This window comes from Rhinichthys klamathensis, unplaced genomic scaffold (genome assembly GCF_029890125.1).
Source record: "Rhinichthys klamathensis goyatoka isolate OS25496 unplaced genomic scaffold, OSU_Roscu_1.1 h1tg000305l_1, whole genome shotgun sequence".
Taxonomy (NCBI): Eukaryota; Metazoa; Chordata; class Actinopteri; order Cypriniformes; family Leuciscidae; genus Rhinichthys; species Rhinichthys klamathensis.
Genome location: NW_026606824.1, coordinates 1,328,995 through 1,356,645, shown reverse-complemented (window position 1 = coordinate 1,356,645; position 27,651 = coordinate 1,328,995). Strand labels below are relative to the sequence as shown.

At 39.6% G+C, this 27,651-nt stretch overlaps 1 protein-coding gene across 3 annotated transcripts in view; it reads right to left on the bottom strand.

Moving 5' to 3' along the window:
- mitfb (melanocyte inducing transcription factor b) overlaps nucleotides 1–25,849 on the bottom strand; it is a 67,270-nt gene extending 41,421 nt beyond the window's left edge. For 2 of the 3 annotated variants that reach the window (XM_056270669.1, XM_056270671.1), the window contains exon 1: nucleotides 5,467–5,717. In XM_056270669.1, coding sequence (XP_056126644.1) covers nucleotides 5,467–5,702 — 236 coding nt within the window. In that variant the 5' untranslated portion in view covers nucleotides 5,703–5,717. Of the gene's footprint in view, nucleotides 1–5,466; nucleotides 5,718–25,630 lie in introns of those variants that run through there. The other variant, XM_056270670.1, reaches the window with a different exon arrangement.
- Nucleotides 25,850–27,651: the final 1,802 nt, after the last annotated feature.

Here is a 27,651-nt window from a genome sequence, read left to right as displayed (position 1 = left end):
CTGTTTTGTTGACTGATCAACACCACATTAAACAAAAGCTCAACCCATTTACTTTAGTCGCTCACAGCTTCCATTGAATAATCAGTCACCCTGACTAAACTCCAAAACATCTTTATACAATCAAACTTATGAAACAGTTACAAAAATTGGGGAAGACAAATAAGAAGAAAGGAGAGAAAGAAGAAATGCAGGGACATTGATTCTGGGTCAGGAGTGGCTAACACGCGTGTTTTTGATGCATCATAGTTCCTCAGTTTAAAAACTGATCATGGTTTGTCTGGCACGACTGAATCATGACTACTGAATCAAAGCCAATGGACTGACTCACACAGGACTAAACTGCTGTGGATTTTAACACACTTTTAACACACTTTAAAATTCGGTATTCTGTGTCTGTTTCTCTAATGATCATGCAAGTGCTAATTTGCTTTGCTAAAGCCAACTTCATAAAACACATCAACCAATCAATGATTATGTTACTAAAGTTCAAAATTACGAAACCTAATTATGCAATCTCTTTAACAAATGCTTTACATGATGGTCTTCCTCTTGAAGTAATTGAGACCAATAACATGGACATGATTCCCTTTTTATACCTTAAAATAGTCAGTGTAACAGGTGCATTGTTTAACGTATATACATAATACACTTATTGAATAATCTTATTTTTGGATTTGAATCCACCAATTTACACATCAAGAAAATAGAAAATATGAAGTGCCTTTCATTGCAAAGAATTTAAATCCACTGTATTATATTATACAATAACAGCATTTGCTTGCAAAATTGTAACTTTGCGCTCTCTCACAAAAGGTATGGGATCCACTTCGCATTGGCTTATAAAACTTTTGTATTCCCCTTAGAAACTTTGCTTTTGCTCGCAAAAGTTTTGTGTTCTTTCGCAAATGCTTTGGATTTCCTTGCAAAACTTTATCGTTCAACCAAGAAACTTAGCATGGGCTCGGAAAACTTTTGTGTTCTCTCAAAAAGTGGTGCGTCCCCCGTGACACTTTCCATTACCTCGCTAAACCTTTGCACTCTCTCGCAAAAGTTTTGCGCTCCACCTAGAAACTTCACAAATGCTTTGCGTTCAGCCAACAAACTTTGGATTGTTTTTTGCAAAAATTTAGGTTCCTTCGCAAACGCATTGCGTCTGGCAAACTTTGGATTTTCTCGCAAAACGTCTCGGTTACGTATGTAACCCTCGTTCCCTAGAGGGAACGGAGAAGTGAGTCGGACGTACTGATTGGGATCACGCTTAGGGAGCCTGTCATCTTCAAGTATTGATAAAACGAGCCAATGCACATTGGCGTGCGAGATTTGCATCTTGTGCTCCGCCCCGCAGCGCGGGAATAAACACGAAAGCGGATGCACGCACCATTTGTTTTCCGCTGAGGAGCCGAGCGGACCCCGGGGTCAGCGGTAGTCCAGCAATGGTGGCGACGGGACTCACGTGCTCTCTCTAGTGCCGAGCTCACGTCGACTCATGTCACGTGACCAAACTGAAAGGGAACTTTTGTGTTCTTTAGCAAATGCTTTGCGTTCAGCCGACAAATGTTGGATTTGCTCATGAAACTTTTATATTATTTCGCAAATGCTTTGCGTTCAGCCACAAATGTTGGATTTGCTCGCAAAACGTTTGCATTCTTCTGTGAAACATTGTATTTGCTTGCAAAACTTTATTGTTCCACCCTGAAATTTTTTCTTTACAACTCATTTTATTCTCATCAACTTGTTTTTTTGAAGGCTTTGTATACACTCATCTAAAGGATTATTAGGAACACCATACTAATACTGTGTTTGACCCCCTTTCACCTTCAGAACTGCCTTAATTCTACGTGGCATTGATTCAACAAGGTGCTGAAAGCATTCTTTAGAAATGTTGGCCCATATTGATAGGATAGCATCTTGCAGTTGATGGAGATTTGTGGGATGCACATCCAGGGCACGAAGCTCCCGTTCCACCACATCCCAAAGATGCTCTATTGGGTTGAGATCTGGTGACTGTGGGGGCCATTTTAGTACAGTGAACTCATTGTCATGTTCAAGAAACCAATTTGAAATGATTCGAGCTTTGTGACATGGTGCATTATCCTGCTGGAAGTAGCCATCAGAGGATGGGTACATGGTGGCCATAAAGGGATGGACATGGTCAGAAACAATGCTCAGGTAGGCCGTGGCATTTAAGAGATGCCCAATTGGCACTAAGGGGCCTAAAGTGTGCCAAGAAAACATCCCCCACACCATTACACCACCACCACCAGCCTGCACAGTGGTAACAAGGCATGATGGATCCATGTTCTCATTCTGTTTACGCCAAATTCTGACTCTACCATCTGAATGTCTCAACAGAAATTGAGACTCATCAGATCAGGCAACATTTTTCCAGTCTTCAACTGTCCAATTTTGGTGAGCTCTTGCAAATTGTAGCCTCTTTTTCCTATTTGTAGTGGAGATGAGTGGTACCCGGTGGAGTCTTCTGCTGTTGTAGCCCATCCGCCTCAAGGTTGTGCGTGTTGTGGCTTCACAAATGCTTTGCTGCATACCTCGGTTGTAACGGGTGGTTATTTCAGTCAAAGTTGCTCTTCTATCAGCTTGAATCAGTCGGCCCATTCTCCTCTGACCTCTAGCATCAACAAGGCATTTTCGCCCACATTTTCGCCGCATACTGGATGTTTTTCCCTTTTCACACCATTCTTTGTAAACCCTAGAAATGGTTGTGCATGAACATCGCAGTATCCCAGATTGTGAAATACTCAGACCGGCCCGTCTGGCACAAACAACCATGCCACGCTCAAAATTGCTTAAATCACCTTTCTTTGCCATTCTGACATTCAGTTTGGAGTTCAGGAGATTGTCTTGACCAGGACCACACCCCTAAATGCATTGAAGCAACTGCCATGTGATTGGTTGATTAGATAATTGCATTAATGAGAAATTGAACAGGTGTTCCTAATAATCCTTTAGGTGAGTGTATATCACCATATACTAGAAATTTAACTAAAAAAAAATGTATAATGTATTAAATTATATTGGGAAAATGCAAAGTTTCAAGGGGGAATGAAAAAGTTTTAGGAGCAAATGCAAAGTTTGTCAGGGGAAAACAAACATTTGCAAGAGAACACAAATGTTTTGCAAGGGAATGCAAATTTTCGGAGCACAGCCCGCCTTAGGGGCTCTGTAAATATTTACTATTGCCATGACACAACATTATCGCTATATACAATTCCAGGTTTATAGGCTTTAGTTTTTTAATCTGACGCAATCACAGCAGCAGGTGATATAATGAAAAGTACAGTGTGATCATGGTTCTTAGGGTGTATTCACACCTGTCTTGTTTGGTTCGATTGAATCGAACTCAAGTTCGTTTCCCTCCTTGGTGCGGATCTTTTGGGCAGGTGTGAATACAGCGATCGCACTCGGGTGTGGAGCAAACAACCGTACCGAGACCCAGCTGAAGAGCTGGTCACGGTCCGGTTCCAAACGAACTCTGGTACGGTTTGTTTAAGGTGCGAACATGACCCGAGCCAATTGCAGAAAGCACTGCGCCTTTTTTGACAGGGTCAGATTTTTACTATGTAATTTGAGGTGATGAAATGCCAATACATTACGGGCCTAATACACTTCTAGAAGCAGTTGATTGAAAAAGAAAACGGTTATCTTCACCCAAATCGCGCGCATGCAGAGAGAGAGAGAGAGAGAGAGAGAGAGAGAGAGAGAGAGAGAGAGAGAGAGAGAGAGAGAGAGAGAAAGAGAGGCAGAGGCGCTCGAACACCGAATTGATTCCTCTTTTGCGTTTCCTTGCCCTTGAACACACACATGCACACAAAACTACACTCTCAAAAAAATATACAAAAGCTGTCACTGTGGCGGTACCTTTTCAAAAGGGACACCTTTGTACCTAAAGAGTGCCTATTAGTCGCTCAAAGGTACATATTGGTGCCAAAAGTGTACATATTAGTACCTAAATGGTACATATTAGAACCCTTCTGAAGGGTACTGTCCCAGTGACAGCTTTTGTACCTTTTTTTCTGAGAAACTCGTCAAAATACCCGTCTCGGCAAGTATTCTCTCGGTTATGTCATAAGTGGACAGTTGAGAAAGAAACCGCGTTTGTCAATTTTTCCGGCCCGTGCATTCGGTCTTAAAGTGACAGCACACACCTAATATTTCTACTGTGTCATTAATGTTAATAAAACAACAAAATACAGCTTTAACAAAGATGAAACTAATTTCTGTACCTGAATACTAGCCTACTGTTAGACTTTGTAACTTTGTTGTAATTTGTGTATTTGTTCTTATTTTATTACTGACTGTTCACTTGTTTTTAATAATGTTTGAACTTTATCAGTTAGTCTAGTAGTTTTTTTAAGTGGTATTGAAGAACTTCAAGTGAGCTTTAAGTAATGAATAAGCAAAGTTACATTACAAAGTTACATTTCCCCATATGATGCTCATAAGTTTCTTCATTTAGCGTTAGTAGCACTACGAAAGATCTCCGCGATTAGCCTGTTTTTGCACTTCCTGCTTTTCCCTGCTTGATAATGACTGTCCAATGAATGGATGACCTTAGCACACGTGTGGTTTTGTTCACAAATTTTGGTTCACTTGCAAAAAGGGCAGTGTGAAAGTGAACCACAACAAACAAACAAAAATCAACATTGTTTTTGGCCCGGACCAAAGCAAGTGAACTAGCGGACTTTCCTGGTGTGAATACACCCTTACACTTTAACGGCTTATAGACCAAAAGCCAGCACCACTTCCACACAACAGACCTTATCAGTCCTAACGAAATCTCTGCCGCTGAACTGGCCACTCCAAGCACATTTTCTGTTGTCATTGTAAAAAGAATGTGTGTGTGTCTGTGTGTGTGTTTGCAATGCTCGGGGTAATTTTCCATTTTGGTGTGTGCGGCATGAGTGGACCATCTCTGCTCCGCTGTGTGTGTGTATGTGTGTGTCAGGAAAAACAATGAGTTCACAGTCTTGTGTGGCCACACCCCCAGATTGCCCTAGCCAATAAGAGATCTGCATCAGGAGGAGGCTGACCTCCTCCACTCACCTCAGAGCGCTGCCATGTGCAGCTTAAGTAGTATATACTGCTCATTTGAGGCCAGTCATGTCCCATGATACTGTTTAAAAACAATACATGTCAAAAAGGAGATTTATATGATGCAGCAACAGCATTGCTTTCTGGGCAAGTCAAGTAGTTATACTCTCAGCTGGCGAATACTCAAATGACAAAAGCAAAACTAACACTGATGACCAGCAATTTATATTAAAACACCATCAAGTGTACTCTGATGCTCACCACATGCTTATTCTATGCCTAAGTTACAGGACACACAGCACAGGGATATTTATAGTCACAGATTTATTTATACTACACCCAAACAAACTCTCCATCCCTCCCCGTACACCCCCCAAACACACACACACACACACACACTCCTCCACAGGTACTCACAAGTGGCTGCAATGTAAAACGCAGGGACTTTGCACTTGCACACCCAGAGCCTCCATCTTTATTCCCTGTGCTGAAGGTGCACTGCGCGCCCTTGGACCGCTCTGAGAGTCACGCTGGACCGGCTGCGCTGGGAGCGTGTCAAAAGGGGAGGCACCAGCAGCCAGTACACACACAGGGGCACACGGGAAGAGACACACACCAGCCCACAGCGCTAAACACACTACACTGCTGCACATGACGGCACAGTGAAGCTCATCAAACCACTCAAGACAATCTCAATGTCCAGACCATTAGGAGGTTTTTGTTTTCTTTCTTTTTTTTGCACTAACATTGCATTTCAGTTCAGTTTAGTTTCGTTTTATTTATCCGTTAGGAAATTAGTTTTGCACAGGTGCCACGCGTCACATTAACACAAGCACGCACTAGACAAGTTAAAAAGGCACATGGTTACAGACTATTCAACATTGAAATAGCAGCTGGTATGAGTTTTTAAAGCTCCTGGTTCTCCTTCTCATTGCTCTATATTTACACTGTAAAAAATCATCGTGATTTTAATGGTAAAAGACTGTAAAAATGCTGCAGTGCAAAACAAAACAGAAGGATCCTTACTATATACGGTAAATAACTGTGATAGATCTAACGGTACATTTAGTGTAATTTTACTGTAAAATACCGTTAAATTTACAGTTTTTGAAAGTGCAAAAGAACAACTCATTATATCATTTACAGTGAAAAACCATTGACATTCCCACAATTCCCTGGGTGACACTTCACATATGATTTATTTTTTGTTGAAATAACTGATTAGAAAAGAAAACTAAGAAGAAACAGTTATGTACATTAGGGTTTTGTGTTACATTTAATGTTGTTAAATTAATGTTTATTGCATTTTTTAAATTTCATGCGTGTTACCATGATGGTGTTTAATGTTTGTGCGAATGACACTGTGCAGCTTCTATATATTAGTATTAGCTTTCTTGTGGAAGACTGCTTGTGATGAGCTATGATTGATCATGTGACTTTCATCTCTGCTGTGATGATTGTTGTTTGTCAGTGTATTACAATGGTACAAAACAGATATTAATACTGCTGGTAAAGTATTGGTAAATTAACATTATATCAGATAATGAAATACGGTTTATTACTGTAAATTTTAAGTTAAGTCTGTAAAACCAATAACGTTGAAACCGTATTTTTGACGGTAAAGTTCTGGTAACCACAGCTGGCAGTTTTTTTTCCGTAAAAACAACAGGGTTTCTTTTACAGTGTACGGCCTGATGGGAGCATGACAAACTCTTTCTGAAACAGGAGTGACGGACAGTTGATTATCGAATAGGCTTTTTTAACAACCCGTTCACTGTAAAAAAATTGCTGTAGTTATGCAGCTGTTTGCCAGTAACTTACTGTAGATTTAAATTGATGTATATTTAATGTATATTTTTTTCCTTCAGATTTTGGTTCCCACAATGCTTTGCATGAGGCTGTTATTTTACTTTTATTCTGTAAAGATAAAGACTTGTTAATGTTTAATGTTCATTTAACTTTGAACAAACTGTTGCCAGTAAATAACATCAATTTAAAACTACAGTAAGTTACTGGCAAGCAGCTGCCAGTAATACTGTAATTTCTACTGACTTTTTTTTACAGTGGTCCTGAAGCAATATCTGTTGAACTCCAATTACTTTAGAAGCAGTCTTTATCAGCTTACTCATTCTGTTTCTATTGGACAGGCTTATACAATCAAACCGTACATGTCGCAGTGAGAAATGACGGATTCGATAACACAGTGTCATTGACACTGAACATACTTTAAAAGAGTTCATTTTTCTTAAGAAAAGCATACACTGTTGAACCTTTGTACAAATGGCATCAGTATTGGCATACAAATGTAATTTATTATCAATCACTATACCGAGATATCGATATCTGTCCACAAGCTCAGTGTCCCTTCCAGTATAACAGTAGGAGAGGCTGAAATGCCCCGTTTTCCAAAAGTCTATAATCATTTTTATATATTCCCTCCAAATTATCATAATGCAAAAATATCTTTTTCATTACTTTATTTTTTAGATGTAATATACTTAATTAGATTAATATTATTCAAATGATAATATATATATATATATCATGCTAGCATTTTTGTACTTTTATAGTCATTTCTACTGTAATACATTAATATTGCTATAATACAATAATTAAAATGATAAAAACATCCATGGTAACAAATCATGGTAGTTTTTGTTTTATTGTAATTACTTTGTGTAATTTTCCATTGAATTCCTTGAATTAATCATGTATATGGTGTATAATATTGTATTGTAATAGATATTTTCCACTGTAATAAATCATTTTGATATTTTTTCATATTTTACTGTATTACTAGCTATTCATTTTTTTTATTGTAAATGTTTTACTATATTACATGAATGTATCTAATGATTTGGCATGTGTTACCAGGAGAAATGTTGTGTTCTTTCGCAAATGCTTTGCGTTCAGCCATCAAACTTTGGATTTGCTTGCAAAACTTTTCTTTTTGATTTGGCATGTGTTGTATAATACCAGGAGAATCACCTTTGCAAATAATAGGAAATATATTTACAGTTTAAAATACTGAAATGGCATAAAATAGTGTCCAAATACAAAATAATAAAGGAGGCCCAAGAAATTGCTAGTCAATTTCACAATTAATTACGAAGAAATGGCAAGTAATACATTTAATTTTGAACATTTTTAAGTAGAAAAACTAAAATAGCATTTTCTTGTAAAATATTTTTCAATAATCTTTAATTTACAACTTAGAAAAAATGTAAAAAAAAAATTTTTTTTTTGTTTAGAGTAAAATATGGACATGTTTTCATGAGATTCACGACATGATAATATGTTAAAATCATTATAATGACATTATAATAACATTATCATCATCAAAAGGATAACAAAACAACATCTCCGATCCGGGCCGTGTTTATACACCCGACAAAGCAGTCTTGTCATATCTCTGAGGTTTTCTTTCTGAACACACGCTGCCCTGCACACTAGAGGGCGCTCTCTCGGTCACCTTCACGGTCACCTTCCCTGAGAGGCGCAGGTCGTTACAGGTGGAGCGGGACGAGGGGAACAGGTGGAGCTGCCAACACATTCACACGCGCGCTCGCTCTCTCTCTCTCTCTCTCTCTCTCTCTCTCTCTCTCTCTCTCTCTCTCTCTCTCTCTCTCTCTCTCTCTCTCTCTCTCTCTCGGCAAACAGTGCTGTGTTAATTATAACAAAGCATGTTTGATAGCACGCTTTCCTTTCATAGCTCGACAGGCCTCCACCACACACACACACAGATTTTGGCTTATGTTCAGAATGTAATATTAGCATACTGCTTGCTGCATATACTTGGGTATTTCCTCTGAAATGGCTTAAAAGAGTAACAACCATCATTTGAACAAAGAATTATTGTTGAAAGAAATTGTCAAAATGTCTAATGAATGAATTTGAAGTAAATTAAGTGAAAGGCATGCTTTACAAATGTGCACTTATATATGCAACAACATACATTTTCCTAACTTAAACAATAAAAACCAAAACTAATAACAGATGTCATGCGGTGAATTTTTTGAGCGATGATACTAATGGTGATGTTGCTTAATTTTACATTAGCAAGAAAAATGAGTAAGAAATGAATGATCCCAAAAATATGTACGTTTTACAACCCTAAGTTATCAAAAAGTTATTTCGAAATGTTGTCTGAACCAAGGAAACATTATCTTTTTGCAAACATTAACTTTTGAATGTTCTCTGAAACAAGCAGTAACGTTTAAAAAACATTAAATGAACATCCAACTGAAAAAGCTCCATGAACAATGTATAAAGAATGTCTTTGCACTAACGTTTTTAAAGACCAGATAACTATGAATAAACGTTCTATTAACGTTACCGTAAGAACGTTTGTTAATAACCTCGCCAGAATAATCCCTGTTAGCAGAACAATCAAATAATGTGCCTAAATGTATATGTTAAAAACGTGTATATGTTAAAAGTAGTGCAAGTAGGAGCCTATACTAGAATCCAACATTTCCTTTGTTTCAGAAGTACTGCAAAAACAAAATGACTAAAAATAAATCTTTCCCACACAAATATAGTTTCTGCGAAAACGTAAAAAGACTTTGCTGTGTGTTAGCAAGTGAAGCAAACGCTAAAAGAGGAAGCAGTGCTCTTGTTAGGGATGTTTACAGTCTGTTGTTAGCCATCGCCGCTGACATATAGTGGGGCTCTTTGTTGTAATATTTACAGGATGGGTGGGGACCACTTCATTCGATTTCAACTTGTTGCCTCCTATTTCCATAATTGAGTTTTATTCATTCTCTCCTCACTTGTTTGCTGAGCTTGAACTCTCTCTTTTAGCTCAGGCTAGCGAGGCCTAGACACTCCAGCTGAGGAAACACAACTAGTTTCACTTGCATCGGATTGAAGTGTGCTATCTTAAGGTCCTAAGGTGACCTAACTTGAAATGTATAGACTGACACATTATACATTTTCTACTGGAACTATAGGCCAGTGAATTCAACAGGTTCTGGTTGAAGTATCTGATGTCAATGTCCATTGCAAATATCTAAATTCAGATTGCCAGTATAATGCTGATCCACTGTAATGCAAAATATGTACAATCCATTTTAGTTATACGCAGAACTTGATTTTAACCACAGGTCTTGGTGACCTCAGCCGAATAGCTGTTCAAGGAGTGGAGTTAGTCATAAAGTCATCATAAAGTTTACAATTGCAATTTTTCAAATATAATAATATAACGTGCACAGATGAATTGTTCATCATAAGACCACAAGCATGCTAGAAAGTAAAAAGGTCAAGTAAATAAGTGTTGTAATTGTAATTTGATGTCACTGTTTCCCCGTTATTGACAAAACCTTCCATCATTTATGACACAATGCTTCGCCGCCGTGTTTTCCCGGTTATGCGGTAGGGGGCGCTATTACACATCCTCGGAAAGAGTTCACAGAGTCTCCTGATCAAAACACATGCGAAGGAGAAGCAGAAACAAGCGATATCATATGTAATCATATGTATAATACTCATCAACATGTTACTGAATGAGATGTCGACCCAGGACGAGCTCTAGGACTGTGAAGCTTTGGGGTGTTGATGGACTCGACCAACTCCATCTGTGTTTCGATCATCGTTCTCAATCCCATCCGGACTTTGTCTTTGACAAAAAACATGATTTTCTCAGCTTTTTGCTCAAAATGTTACTTTTATGAAACTTACCCGCAATTAAGTGTTGATAAAAAAAAAACAATAATGCATGAAGCGAGAATTAAACCTGGTTGTTGTTGTTTAAAAATTTTACTTGAACTTAAAGCTGCTGTCCGTAGCTTTTTTTGGGTTAAAAATTATCCAAAATACATATTTGATAAAAAACATAACCAGCCAGTGTTCAAAACTATCTGCTTGCCTTAGCTCGATGCAAAACGGTAAGCCTGTAATAATGTTTTTAATTTTAGTGGTACTGGTGGATTTCCGCGGGAGATTCGAGCATGTCTTTGCGTCATTACGTCATATCTGTACACACACATCTGTACACTCACGTCTGTACACATAAAGAAGGAGTCTCGGCTAGTATAAGCTATATTGCGTGTGAGGATGTTGGAGGTAGAGATTTATAGCCTTTTCTCAAAGCACTTGATATAATTAAACTTATCAATTTGATGGCGGATCCAGAAAGGTTCAAACGACGATCATCATCAGTGACAACTAGAGACTCACCCGCTGTAACATGCAAAAGACTTCGTTCGGACTTCCGAGTGGCTACAGAAAAAAAGAGACTGCAACCGGCCCATGCGAAAACAAGGATAATATCGGAAGGACATTACATGATGTAGTCACGCAATGCTTGCTGACGTTGTTAACATTAACAATTAGAGAACATAGTATAGCTACTTTGCACGGTTTTGCGTGAAATGATAACTTACACTCACCGGCCACTTTATTAGGTACACCTGTCCAACTGCTCGTTAACACTTAATTTCTAAGCAGCCAATCACATGGCGGCAGCTCAGTGCATTTAGGCATGTAGACATGGTCAAGACAATCTCCTGCAGTTCAAACCGAGCATCAGTATGGGGAAGAAAGTTGATTTGAGTGACTTTGAACGTGGCATGATTGTTGGTGCCAGAAGGGCTGGTCTGAGTATTTCAGAAACTGCTAATCTACTGGGATTTTCACGCACAACCATCTCTAGGGTTTACAGAGAATGGTCCGAAAAAGAAAAAACATCCAGTGAGCGGCAGTTCTGTGGGCGGAAATGCCTTGTTGATGCCAGAGGTCAGAGGAGAATGGCCAGACTGGTTCGAGCTGATAGAAGGGCAACAGTGACTGAAATAACCACTCGTTACAACCGAGGTATGCAGCAAAGCATTTGTGAAGCCACAACACGCACAACCTTGAGGCGGATGGGCTACAACAGCAGAAGACTCCACCGGGTACCACTCATCTCCACTACAAATAGGAAAAAGAGGCTACAATTTGCAAGAGCTCACCAAAATTGAACAGTTGAAGACTGGAAAAATGTTGCCTGGTCTGATGAGTCTCGATTTCTGTTGAGACATTCAGATGTTAGAGTCAGAATTTGGCTTAAACAGAATGAGAACATGGAACCATCATGCCTTGTTACCACTGTGCAGGCTGGTGGTGGTGGTGTAATGGTGTGGGGGATGTTTTCCTGGCACACTTTAGGCCCCTTAGTGCCAATTGGGCATCGTTTAAATGCCACGGCCTACCTGAGCATTGTTTCTGACCATGTCCATCCCTTTATGGCCACCATGTACCCATCCTCTGATGGCTACTTCCACCATGTCACAAAGCTCTAATCATTTCAAATTGGTTTCTTGAACATGACAATGAGTTCACTGTACTAAAATGGCCTCCACAGTCACCAGATCTCAACCCAATAGAGCATCTTTGGGATGTGGTGGAACGGGAGATTCGCATCATGGATGTGCAGCCGACAAATCTGCGGCAACTGTGTGATGCCATCATGTCAATATGGACCAAACTCCCTGAGGAATGCTTCCAGCACCTTGTTGAATCTATGCCACGAAGAATTGAGGCAGTTCTGAAGGCAAAAGGGGGTCCAACCCGTTACTAGCATGGGGTACCTAATAAAGTGGCCGGTGAGTGTATAAGCAATTGTTAGATTTAATCAGCGCGATTTACTGCAATGTCAGAACCAGAACAAAAGTGAATGTTTCTTACTAGTTCAGATGACATTTCCCGGTGAAAATTCTTATGTTGGTCATACTTTCAAAAAGAATAATCTGTGATTCTGAATGACAATATCCACATCGGCGCGGTGACTGACAGCTGCACACTCTCCTCAAACACTGTGTTCATCCGCGCTGTGCCGTGTCGAGGGTGTTGAACTACAACCCACGTAAAGTTGATAATTCCGCGAATGACTGCAATTGCAGATTTCGAACAGAGATGGCGACAAAGAGGAAAAATGCCGGACTGCAGCTTTAAACACATTTTATTTCAGGTAGCATTTTAGTTTGTTAATGATAACAACACTGAATCAGATATTGCTGACATCATACTTGCTTGTTTACACAAATAATATAACTTATCAAAAGAATTAAACACGGAGGAAGTACGCCTAACTATTCAAGTCAAACCAGAATAACTATTGGATCAATGAAATAATCTCGAATTGACTCAATTGTTGGTCTGTCAGCACTGCAAAGCAAAGGTTCACAAACTAAAAACACGAAACTCAAATGTCCTGCGAGAACAAAGCTTGGAACCGAACAGTTTCATCAAGCACTTTAGCATCTCCAATGGGAATGGGCATGATATCTGCTCTGAAGCAAATACAAACATCTCTTTGTTGTGCTAATCATCTCAGATCTCGAACACAAAACAGACGTTTATTCAGTATAAAAGAGACTGTACCTCCTGGCTTGTGTCATTCACCGAGGTCTTCTTCACTCCAGTCACTGGCCGCTGTAATGTTCACGCTGACACCGCTAACACTGCTAATCTAATGATCCTGACATGACTCAATCCACTCTTCTCTGTATTTATGATCACTCACTCAACACTCGACTTTTAGCAGCTCTGCTGGAAACACTGACACACTCACACTTCACAGAATAAGGTGACGGGGACGAGGAGGGAACATTTTGGGTAAACGCAAAGACTTTATCTGATTTACAGCATTGCTCTGCGTTGATTCATTCATGCGTCATCAATTATTTCAAGCCTCTGCTACCGAGTGTTTTAAAGCATTGTGGAATAATTTACTATAATAACCGCCACAAAATAATTAAAACAAATACATTTATGCAGAAAGGTTCTCTCAAAGTTATGAGCAAACGTTCTTCCAGTAACGTTAATAGTTTGTTGTTCTCAAAACATTATTTATAAATCGCTCGTGGAATGTTTTTTGTTTTCCTGAAACGTTTTATTTGGACGTTTTTCTAACATTTTTTAAATGTTATTACTTGTTACGGAATATTCAAAAGCAACATTACCATGTTTGCAAAATAACGTTTGTTTAACCAAAAATAGTTTTATTTTTTTTAAACGTTTGAAACATTTCATGTTTTGAACATTCAGAGAACATCCAGAAAGGGAAAACGTTTTCATAACTTAATGGGAACGTTAGCAGAATAACTTTTTTATCTGACATTGATTGGAAACGTTGTTCCGGGTCACATCTAACGCCATACAATACGACACCAGTTAGGCTAATTGTCCTATTAAACTGCAAAATATCATCTTCTTAAACGATAATTTGTCTGTTTTCCAGTAAATAAAGAAAACTAGCATTCAGTCATGTTGTGGCTTATTGTATATGAAATTAATTCATAACAGAACATACGAAAAGGCCAGCACAAACAGATATCTACGTATATTATGTATGACAACAAAAAGGCTCATAGATTAAATGTTTACTGTGGTTTACATCATGCTAGAAGGTCTAGTACGGGTTTCAGTCTCCAGTGTTCTCCGTGTCCCATATGCCCGATGACACAACACTGATTTCACAAGCGAGGAGCTCGAAGTGCTGCATCTCACCAAAAAAAACACAAAAAAAAAACAAAGATAGTATCTTGAAAGAAGCCTATTTTTATGTTTTCTGGTTTTATGTCTCTAAACAAGTCTTAATATCTTCTGCAATTTGCTTCTCAAGTATTTTCATCTTGTTTTAAGAATAAGTCTAGATACTTTTACTGGAAAACAAGTGCAGCTCACTTACTATATCCAGTTGGTGGTCAGGAATACTGTGTGCTGTCGACTTGAACTGTCTTCTGCTTCCTGTATTTAGTGGAATATGTCACGTCTCACACTGACTCAGGAGTCTGCTCAGCCTCTTTCAAAGCATATATGCTTACTAAGGTTTTAAAGTTACACTACTATTCAAAAGTTTGTGGTTGGGAAGATTTTCTAATGTTATAAAAAAAAGCCTCTACATCTAGTATAAAATCTCTAATGCTCACCAAGGCTGGACCAATGAGGTTCATTCTCGTGTTTCGCATCACGTTTGAGCTTCAGCAAGAACCAATGAGGTTCATTCTTGTGTTACGCAGCACGTTTGAGCTTCCCCAAGAACCAATGAGGTTCATTCTCGTGTTGCGCATCACGTTTGAGCTTCTGGAAGAACCAATGAGGTTCATTCTCGTGGTACGCATCACGTTTGAGCTTCTGGAAGAACCAATGAGGTTCATTCTCGTGTTACGCATCACGTTTGAGCTTCTGCAAGAACCAATGAGGTTCATTCTTGTGTTACGCATCACGTTTGAGCTTCAGCAAGAACCAATGAGGTTCATTCTTGTGTTACGCATCACATTTGAGCTTCAGCAAGAACCAATGAGGTTCATTCTCGTGTTACGCATCACATTTGAGCTTCAGCAAGAACCAATGAGGTTCATTCTCGTGTTACGCATCACGTTTGAGCTTCTGCAAGAACCAATGAGGTTCATTCTCGTGTTACGCATCACATTTGAGCTTCAGCAAGAACCAATGAGGTTCATTCTCGTGTTACGCAGCACGTTTGAGCTTCAGCAAGAACCAATGAGGTTCATTCTCGTGTTACGCATCACGTTTGAGCTTCTGCAAGAACCAATGAGGTTCATTCTCGTGTTACACATCACGTTTGAGCTTCAGTAAGAACCAATGAGGTTCATCACATTTTTCTTTTTCATTTTTGGGTAAACTACTAACCCATTAAAATGTAATTTATTCCAAAGCTGTTTTTTCAGCATCATTACTCCAGTCTTCAGTGTCACATGATCCTTTTAAAAATCATTTTAATATGCTTATTTTATTCTCAAGAAACATTTCTGATTATTACCAATGATGAAAACATATATTTTTTTTGTGGAAACCCTGAATTTTGTTTAATTCAGGATTAGAAAAAACAGCATTTATTTGAAATAAAAGTATTTATTACATTATAAATGTCTGCTGTCAATTCTGATGAATTTAATGCATCCTTGCTAAATAAACGTTTTTTTTTTGTTGTTTTCTTTTTAGGCAAACTGCATGACAAATCAAATCTGCACACCAGAGCGGGGTTAATATGACTGCACGTTTGAAGATTCACGCCTGAATCTTTTTTGGGAGTTTTGGGAGGGTCAAAGAAAAACAAAACAGGAACTCTTGAAATCTGACTAAAGAGTTGCGATGATGACCACCTAAAAATACACTCCACCGTTCCGGTGTCTTGCGTCAAACTCCCAACCACAGTGGCCTTGTAATCGACAAAACCATGAAAGAATTTAACCACCTTGCACGTCCTTATCTGCTATTATGCAACGAATCAACCGCTGAGAACAATCATCTTCCGTCTCTACCCTTATAAGAGAAGTATCTGTTGAATGCCTCATCATAATAAAAAAAATGGCTCATGAATGAAAATAGGAGTTTCAAGGAAAGAGTGGGTTGTGAGGAGCGTTGGACTTCATCCAGTGAGCGAGTCAAGGATGAGAGGATGTTCTCAATGACGGCCAGCATGGTACATGATAACATCTGTTCCTGCCATCAATATCAAGAACGCAAAACTATCTTTGACATCTTGACACCAGTCAGAAATGCCAATCGGGAAAGGCGGCAATCCACGCCAGGGCTTTTAAAGGGATAGTTCCCCCCAAAATAAAAAAATTCTGTCCTTAATGACTCACCCTCAAGTCGTTCCAAACCCGTAAGACCTTCGTTCATCTCCGGAACACAAATCAAGATGTTTTTGATTAGGGCTGCACGATTTGGGGAAAATGTCATATTGCGATTAATGAGGTCAATATTGCGATTGCGATATAATAAACAAATGGTTTCTTGAGTCAACTTGCTTGGTTCTAAAGTAAAATGCACACACAGATTAGTGATCATTCTGTGTATTAATGTGTATTTCTCAACTCAAACTAGCAACAATAACTAAATGATTGATAACACCTATAATGATCAATAAACCATTGATGTCTGGATAAAAATGACGACACCCCCCACATTTTAAACGTTAATTATAGCCATCCAACATTACAGTGATTCCATCAATACAATTGAAAGCTATCAACTTTTAAAATATTTATTAGGCTTAAAAAATAATAATAACAGATTTTAAACTAAGTGAACTTCAAACAATCCTCACATAAACCCATAATAAATGACATATTTACCTGTGCCCTTCCTGTCTTAACAGGTAGGATTGAGGATTTATATACAGATTTATATACAGAAATTGAATAAAGTTATCAAACAGTCTGCGCTGCATGAATTATAAATTATATATATATATATATATATATATATATATATATATATATATATATATATATATATATATATATATATATATATATATATATATATATAGACTAATCCTTATTAAACCCACAAAGCTTCTTTAGTCAAGAGCAGTGAGTAATTCTGTTCCCTTTGTTCTTTGATTAACTTTACTGACGGAACGCTTTATTCGCTGCTGGCCCTTTAAGAGCAGCCGTTGCCGAGACGCGGATCTCTCACGCGCCTCATTCTCTCACAAGCACAACTCTTTTCGTCCATCATAAGACTGCTCTTATGTTATGAAGATAATCGACAAAACGACATTTTCGCATAATTGTGCATGTGTTATTGTTCGTTCAAGCTCGAAAGAGATTCTGGCACGCGGTCTGTGCATGCGCATTATACTGGCGCGCGTTTTTCTGTGAGTCACATTCAGGACATTCACAGGCAGCGCGCTCTCTTTTGACTTCTTGTCGTGCAAAATGGTTTTAAGGCATTTGCACGAATAAGAGCGGGATCATGTAACACTAGTCAAAGGATGACAAAAAAGAAGAGATGCTGTGTTCATATAAAAAAATCGCGGCATTTTGCGTTATATAATCGCATAGGTTTGACATGATCGCGATTACAATTGCGATTCGATTAATCGTGCAGCACTATTTTTGATGAAATCTGAGAGCTTTCTGACCCATCCATGAGATATATCCAGCTGCAGACCCGCAGCACCACCAGTTTCAGAACCCCAGCGCCAGAACCGGAAGTGAGGGAGGGGCGGAATTATTTACAATGACACAAGCATGGTTATTTTTGCAAGTATTTAAAAATATTTAAAATTGTTGCACCTTTTAAATAATATTTAGGGTATGTTTTTATTACACAGTGAGTCACTGCTCGTTGTATGAACTATAACTGGTAGGCTATGTGACAAATAAAGAGCAAGACAGCGCTCGTGTTGTTTGAAGACGTGAGAGTGCGCGCGCGCGGCCAGGGCTCTCTCTCTCTCTCTCTCGCTCTCTCTGCTCGTTAAGCGCCCTGTCAAGCGCAGCAGTCATTCTATTCTACATCACTCACCGATCAAAATAGGCTTTGGCGGGACAAAAATTTGCTTTGGTGGCCGCCAAAAAGCGGACGATCTGACGGGTTTTAGAAGATTAAATACAACCTGACACTAAAAAACAGACCCGACCTCTATTTGAGACCGGCCTTATATTTACCCAGACCTGCAGCCACACCAGGCGTGTAAAGAGACAATCGTCTATTTGGGACTCGGCTATTATTTGAAGTACGGTACATTTTTATTGTTTCTTTTAAAACAATGCCGGATTTTCTCTCTCTTTTTAGATTTTTGACATTATTTTACATAAAGAAAAATGCATGCTGCACATGTTCTTGTGAAATAAAGTATATTTTATATAAAATGACCAAGTTTCAAGCATTATTTTTCAACATCATGATCAGGAAGTAACTCTCATAATACAATGAAACGGATAACTATATAGAATTATATTACACAAAATCAACGTTTTAAAATGCTTATTGTACTATACCTTAATGTATCATTATAATATGTATAAAGTATGACGTTTCGTGTGTAATAATGCCGTTTCGTGTCTAAGCAAATTACGCTCCAAAACGTTAGGTGGCGTTACTCGGTTTAGAACGGAAGCTCGGCCCCTCACTTCCGGTCCTGGCGCTGGTGTTAGAACGTAAGCTCCACCCCTTACTTCCGGTTCTGGCGCTGGTGTTAGAACGGAAGCTCGGCCCCTCACTTCCGGTCCTGGCGCTGGTGTTAGAACGTAAGCTCCGCCCCTTACTTCCGGTCCTGGCGCTGGTGTTAGAACGTAAGCTCCACCCCTTACTTCCGGTTCTGGCGCTGGTGTTAGAACGGAAGCTCGGCCCCTCACTTCCGGTCCTGGCGCTGGTGTTAGAACGTAAGCTCCGCCCCTTACTTCCGGTTCTGGCGCTGGGGTTCTGAAAGTGGTGGTGCTGCGGGTCTGCAGCTGGATCAGGCCCGTCGCTATGGGCGGGCCATAGGGGGCCGGGCCCGCCCCCAAAAATGCTTGTGCCCCCCCACTTGAGGCACAGGTCTCTTAAAACAAAAACTTTCATTTTAATTTTATATTATCATAGTTGCTAATTTTGTGTTGCATTAATGTTGCATTCTTTACCATTAAAACATTAAAAAAGTTACGCTACGTACGTGACGTAGACTACGTCACTTTAGCCGCTCAACAGTTACCGCGGTAACCGTGCATTAAAAACAAACAAGCAAAAAAAAACAGTTACCGCGCATTTTCTAAAGCTGGGAGAGTTTTCGCCGTCTTACTCGTTTCAATTCGTCATGGATATCCGTAAGTGGTTGAAAAGCCCACCAACAATCTCCTCTGCCAAATTGGATACGACACCGACGCCTCCTGATGTTGTAGTTGGTGAAGGAAACACTGGACGACAGACTGAACCTGATGCTAGTAGCTCCGTGGAGCCCGACCCTGGGCCTGGCAGGACCTGCAGGTCAAGTTCAACCACGACTGGGGGCGGGGCAGCATTTGGGCCACAACTGCCTGTTGAATCAGTGGGTGAGAGTGACCTCGGCACGGACAAACCCAAACAGGTTGTGTTGAGGAAATATCCAGTCAAAATGTTTGGTTCAAAAAAACGATCATTTTCCTCTAGCTGGTATTTGAACAGGGACTGGCTTGAGTACTCGGTGGAAAAGGACTCCGCATTTTGTTATGTCTGCAGGAAATTCAAATCTGTATCATCGGACGCGACCTTCTCCATTAAGGGATATAATGATTGGAAACATGCAGTTGAAACAGGCAAGGGGTTAAATAAGCATGCAGCTTCAAAAGAACATTTAGCCTGTGAAGCAATGTGGAGAGATTCAGAAAAACGTAGAGAGAGAGGAAAAGAGATTTCCACTCTCTTAAATTCAGAGCAACTGGCTCGCAACAGATACTACATGTCAGCCGTAAGTGATATGCTGGAGTTTTTAGTGGTGAATCAATTGCCGTTACGTGGAGATAATGCTGGTTTTGCCAGTGTGCTAGATGATAATAGCTCCATGGGGCTGTTTTTGTCTCTCTTTGAGTACAGCATGCGCAAAGATCCCGAACTGACAAGGATTACAAAAACAATCCCACAGAATGCACGCTATACCAGCCCACAGATACAAAACGAGATTATCGAAATGATGAGCAAACTCGTGACAGAGGAGATAGTGAGACAAGTCGGCGATAGCTGGTATTCAATATGGCACACGGGATCCTTTAGGCCAAGAAAATATATCTGTAGTTGTGCGTTTTGTTGACGAAAACTATGGTGTGTGTGAGCGCCTCTTGGTAATGGCCACATCTGAGAAAGGTGATGCAGAGGCTCTGACAGGTGTGATCATTAATGAGCTCACCAGCGCCGGACTCAGCACGGACAAAATCCTGAGTCAGGTTTATGATGGCGCATCACTCATGTCTGGCAGGCATGGTGGTGTGCAGAAATTGCTCCAAAACAAGCTGGATCGTAACATACCATATATTCACTGCTTTAATCACCAACTTCATCTGGTTGTGATTCATGCCATGTCCAGTGAAGCAGCTGTCGAGGATTTTTTTGGAGTATGCAACATGCTGTACAACTTCATCAGGAAGCCAACCGTGACTATCCTGTACAAAGGCGATACCCTGAAACGTCTCTTGGACCAGAGATGGACTGGCCACTTGGCAACGGTCAAAATTGCGGTGAAGAGTTTTCACGACATATCCACATTACTGGCCGAGGTGGAAAACACACGAGGCCTTGGAGCGGAGGTGCGCGTCGAGGCTACGGGGCTGCTTCGAGCCATTACGCAGCGCAGTTTTCTTTTCATTGCGCACCTTGTTATGAAACTGTTGTCACTTTTCGAGCCGCCTAACAGACTACTACAGGCTGAAGATATGGACTTGTTCACTGCGGTGACACTTGTGAACAGCGCTTCTGACTGCGTGAAGACACTGCGCACAGAAAATGAATTTTCTGCACTGTGGGATCTCAGCGCTCCTCCAGCATCAGCCACCGAGGCTGTGCCGGTGACCGACCCTGGTCCAAGCAAGAGAAGACGCACAATTAACAAGAACCTCCGCGAATTTGTAGTTGAAGAAACAGTTGGTCAGCCACAAAGTGACATAGACGAAAAGACTGAGTTTATGAGATTGTTTTACAGTGTTATCGATGCTGTGCAAGGAGAGATGAGCGCGCGTTTTGGAGAGCGCAGTAGCGAGCTCATTGGCGCACTGGCTGCTTTGAACCCAGAGGCCGAGGCTAATTTCCTGGACCTGTCAAAAGTAACCCCTCTCCTGGTATTAGCTGGAACTGATGTGGTTGAATCTGAATACACTGTGGCTCGTGAGTTCCTGGTGAAGAAAATGACTAACACCCCGATTCCCCCCGAAGATGGAAAATGGACAATAGCCAACATCCTCAGCACATTCAACTGTGCACTCCAGGCTATGCCGACTGTTCTCACAGCCTACACCCTTGCCCTAACTTTAGGAGCTTCCACAGCAATGTGTGAAAACTCATTTTCCACGCTCAAAAGCGTCTTCTCAGAGCATCGGCGCAGTATGCTGCACAGACCTTGGCAAGGCCCAGCTGATTCAGCTTGCTTTTGAAAAGGACCTCACTCACAAGTTTAAGTCCGAGTAGAAGGATACTTTGATGAGGAGGTTCTGCTCAGAGAAACGCCGCCTCCCGCTGTACTGACAGGAGGGACTGGAGAGAGGACAGCGCTGCCTCCACTCAAAGTACCGGTAGGTTTAATGTCTCTCTCTGTGCGTGCGCATGCGCGCGCGTTTGTGTCTCGTGGCAATGCATCCCTCTGTTGACTGCTTTAAAATGCAATGTTTGAGAGATGCTTCTGTTACATCTAATATGTTGTATAGTCAAGTGTTTTATGGATATTCATAACATTGCTTCTATGTAATGTGGTGTAGGCTATAGGTTATGTTTAACGTGATGATTACGTGCTGCGCAAATAGAGTATACGATTATTATGAAAATACATACTATAGGCTGATAATAATTGTGCCCGCCCATGCATTTCATATGCCCCCCTTAAGACTGAGGTCTGGCGACGGGTCTGAGCTGGATACTATTGCCATCCATAGACAGCTACACAACGACCACTTTCAAGGCCCAGAAAGGTAGTAAAGACATCGTTAAAATAGTCCGTGTGACTCCAGTGGTTCAACCTTAGTGTTATGAAGCGACGAGAATACCTTTTGTGCGCAAAAACAAAAAAAACAAAAAAGAAATACTTTATTGAAGAATTTCCTCTTATCCGTGTCAGTCTCTCACGCTTTTCACATCAGAACGGCGGCTAAAAACGCCGTCATAAACTTGCCCTGAATTCAACACAGGAGAGATTTTCTTTACGCACATTATGAGTTGCAATCTGACTCGTTTTTTCCGCCCTCTTTTGATTGACAGGATATGATCATCGGCTGTTTTTAAACAATCGGGCGATAGTGAAAATAATGAAAATAATTACTGGCTGATACTTTGGTCTCTAATAATAATAATAATAACAACAATCATAATTATTACTATTATTACATACAAATATACAAAATAAAATATAAAAACTAATTCATAAATATTACAATTGTAATATTTCACTGTAAAAAGAAAAAAGTTTGTACTTAAGAGAAATTATATAATAATTATTTTATGTTACATTGCAACTGTAAAACATTAGCAGAAACTATGGCTGAACGATTTGGGGAAAAGTCTAATTGTGATTTTTCTGATTAAAAAGAAATTTCAAGTGTGATTTAAAATGGGATATTAAAAACGTTTTCTGTGCATGTTTTGCAGGCCAGCATTTGTGATTATGTATCAATCTGGCTCTAAAACAATAACAACAACAACAACAACAAAAATGAATAAAATATTAATTCTAAATAAGAACAAATATATTGTTATTACCATTGAAATAGCTGTGAAATAAAAAAAAAAAATTTTTAAAGAAAATAATAGTTATAATAACTTTTACTTTACAACTGTGAATTTAATTTTAAATTATTTTAATATAATATAGTTAATGCAACATGTATTCTCGGGCCTTTGAAGTAAAAAAGTGGTAGAACAAGGCGCAATAACACCTGACACAACGGCACTTGCAGCATTAAACATGCATCGACTATTATGAGTTGTGCTGAAACATTTCAAGCACCGTCACTGACACATAAATGCAAGCTTGAATAGCACAAATAGATTGAGCCAAACAAACAGGGTTCCCACAGCTTCTGCCTAATGAATGTCCACGACTTTTCCAGGCATTTCAGAGGATCATGATTAAAAATCTATTTCTTGCCTGAAAATTCCAAAAATCCCTGATATTGGTTTTCCATTATCCTGAGAACCCTATAAAAACACGCATCCAAACGCTAAATGCTAAATAACAGAACTTTAGTGTGAAATTGTGCATATTGTGATCCAACACCAGTTATTACGCTCAATATTTTAGCAACAAACCAAAATAACCCCCCAAAAACCCATGCGCTGCATCTGAGGTATTAGCCTGCACTTCTAAATTTATGTTGTTAATTTTCACCTCATGGTGGCCTGAGCGTCTGCCTCGTCTAAATTAAGACCTCTCCGTCTGCCAACGTTCACGGATCTCTGTCAGGGTGAAACGGTCTAGAGCGAGAGCTTCAGTACAGTGCTCATACTGTATATCACAACCACATCAGCTTACAGTTCACACACTGCAGTCGCCACATGAGCAAACCACGACACGTCCACTATACACGTCCAGAATTCATACAGAAGTTGACAGAAAGCGTGTGAAATGTTTTCTAGCAGCTCGGATCTTGTTGCGACCTCTGATTCGCTTAAACGTTTGCCTGAATGTGATAAGCTCAAATACTTAAAAAAAAAAGAAAGTCTGCTAAACCTCTTACATCTTTGTCTCAGTTCTCACTGTAAACTCATTTCAGTGGCTCTTCTTCACGCTGCAGATTGAAATAAAATAAAATAAATAAGCATCCGGTACACCTGTCACTCATAACTGCCCCATATAATGATAATGTATTATAAACTTGTTATTTTATTTTTAGATTTCATAAATATGTAAAGATCTCATACGCAACTCTCTGCTGGGAGCACTTTATACAACAACTTCCATTACGTTATATAATGCAGATCTTAGGCAATTATTTTAGGGTTTTAAGGTTTGAAACTTTGATCCAAATATGTTCATGTAGGAAAGGTGAGGCCGGGGCTAGTTGTCACAGGATGTCTATTTATGCAACTAAAAGGTTTTGTCAAAAGTCTAAATGCACAATGTTTTTGTTTTGTTTTTTTATCTAAGTTTTATATGTTGGATTCAGACACAGTTAAAAAAAAATGTTTTGTTAGTTCAAACAAAAAATCCAGTATCATCTTATTTTGCAATAAGTGTTGGTAACAAGTGAAAACACACACACACACACACACACACACACACACACACACACACACACACACACTCAAAACTACACTGACATGCATCCAGGCAAGAGTTAACTATACAGTACATGATCATCTATAATGTTGGTAGATTTTAACTAAAAGATTCAACTGTGTTCTCAAGTCATAGCAAGCTGTCAAGTGTTTCAAAATACTTATATAAACTTATACAATTTATCAATTACATTATTTGTTAGACAAAACCATATTTTCATTTGCTGTATTTACATACCCAGACAGCAACATAGTGTCGGCCCAGATCCGGCCCAAATCGACATGTACCAGATCCAGATGTGGCCCGACACTATGTTGCTGTCTGGGTATTTGCTGTTTTCACTCATTGTTTTGTGTTTCAAAATTACTATTTCAGTTTTGCTGCAAGACATACACTGCTATTAACTATTAAATTAACTTCCAAAAATAATCCACTTTAAAATATTCCCTGGAATAAAAACTAGCCTCGGGCTCTCCTGTGGGAAACACAACACTAGCCAACTGATCTGCATTGCATAATGGTTTGAGAGTCATTAGAAAGTGTCACCAAAGTTCAGTGCACATATTTAAACAGTTTCACCAGTGAGATCTTCATACACATCTACTACATGAGTAAATATTTGATGATGATGATGCTGTATCCTAAGGCGTTGTCTACTGTAACACACCATATACGCGGCACGAAACGCGACGCGACTAGAGCGCGGCTGCAAATCCTGTCGCGTCGCGTCAGGACGTGGATGGAGTGAGCGCAGCTGATTCTCATTAGAAGGATTAATAGAATAAATAACAAAATGTAAAAAAAAAAAAAAAAAATACAGTGACAGTCTTCTCTGAGCATACCAGACTTTGTAAAGCATGCATTAGAGCATCTGCATTATTCCAGAAGCTGTCAAACGCTCCATTCACAGACCTGTTTTTCAGCGGCTGACTCTTCAGCTCGTAATACGTTTTAGGCTCTTCGTGAAATTCATCTTCGACTTCAAAGTCGGCCACGATCCCCGATTCTGACTGCATTTTCAAAGTTGTCAACTTTCGTCCGCTCCCAGGTGGAAAATAATACGTCAGTTCAGAGCCGTGCTTTCAGACGCACGAAGTGCCACTGCCAGCCACCGTGATGTCAAGCTGTCAGTCACTCACAGTCAGTCCCTCGCGCGCTCTGTAGTCCGTTAACTGCCTCGACTGGTTAACTGCGAATAGAGCCAAATGTAGCGTGGAACTACAAATCCCGATGTATGACGAGTCGACGACGGCCTTGTGTCAGCATCTTTTCATTGGCTGGTGCACGAAAAGGGGGCGTTACCCTTACAGCAACATTTTTGACCTGGCCACAAATAATTGTTTATACATTTTATGAACAGTAACATTTTACTTGCTAAATTATAATTCACATTTCATTAGATTTGTTTTCATTTACCGCAGATAAACTGCCTCTTTTCTTTAAACGTAGTTTACTTACAGTACAATCAATGTCCGCGCGATGGCAGTATAATCAAATCAATGAAATAACATAGTCACATTTCAACGCTCGTATTTTACTTCATACAGTCTGATACCTGGCACTTGGAAGCTATTTGGTACGTTTTTGGTCTTATATCAGTCTAATTTTTCTACCTGGATCAGAGTTTTATTTTATTTTAGCTTTGTGCATCTTAAACATGAACAACATTTGTAACACAATGAAAAGTAAAAGTTGTTGCTCTTCAAGTGGGAAAATAGTCATTTCTTAGAAGATTTACAGTAATGATCTATTGCTGTAGGCTGGTTTCAGTTCAGAATCAGACTGTCAGGGTGGAAATGAAATGACTTGAAATGAGAAGCAATCGAGAGAGTAGCCTAACTTTCCCATTCTCCACAAAGGATGACGAGGAGAAATGTAAAAGTTCAAATAGTAGCCTAGCTTTAGCTTTAATTCAACAAAACAAAATAAACTTTCAACATAACGATTAAAAATGCTGTATTATTCAAGCCAGGCCAGTAGTCGGTGATGTCACTTTCTAAAGAAACACTACGCGTCTGAACGTACGCCTTCAGATATGACGTACGCATGCGCGTGACGTCACCGTTTTCACAAATTCATGTTTTTGTAGTTTACTAGGAGATGATAACATTATCGTTTTCAAAAACTTGCACTGTGAAACCCATTTTTAAAAGTTTGCATTTTCAGGACCCCAAAATGCAGTTGTCGTGTAAATAAACGGCCTAAGCACATAAAAACATATTCATTTTTAGTTGAAAACTGTGTTGTGTGTAAAAAGTCCAATATTAAAACGAAACCAAAACAAAGGTAAAAACTCACTGCTATAATAGTAGGCTACTTGCAAAATGATAAAATAGGAAAAACATTTCCTTAATGTTTTCTCTAACGTTCACAAGACAATGAAAAAACATTTTAAAAACGGGACATTTGAATGTTTTGACATATGACGTTTTCATAACTTAACGGGAACGATAACAGAACGTAGAACACATTTTTGTTCGCCGGGATTACACAGTGTGTGTATAATTCTTCCGGTTGGATTGAGCATGAGCGTCTCCTTCAGTGCAGATGGTGTTTGTGTGTGTTTTGGGTGGAGGGTGAAGGGGAAGGGGGGACCCCATGGGCGTTCACACAGTGGGCACGGAGAAGATGGATGCAAATAAACCAGGCCCTTTGTTCAGATGTTTGGGATATTACTGTCAAGCCCCAGAACCTGAGCCTCTATTCAAGCCAGTCTTGCTGTACATGGACGAACCTTTCAGCAGTTGTGCTGCATAATCGACTGTACATGAAGAGTAATGACTTTGAATTACGGTCGCTCAAAGAAGAGCCGAGACATCACATTTGCAGAGGCGCCTTGACTACAGGTTCAATAATGCTAATGTATCTTCACCTAGTGTCTACCTGGGTTTGATTTAATTAGCATGAAAAAGATTTTCTAATCACGACTTTAC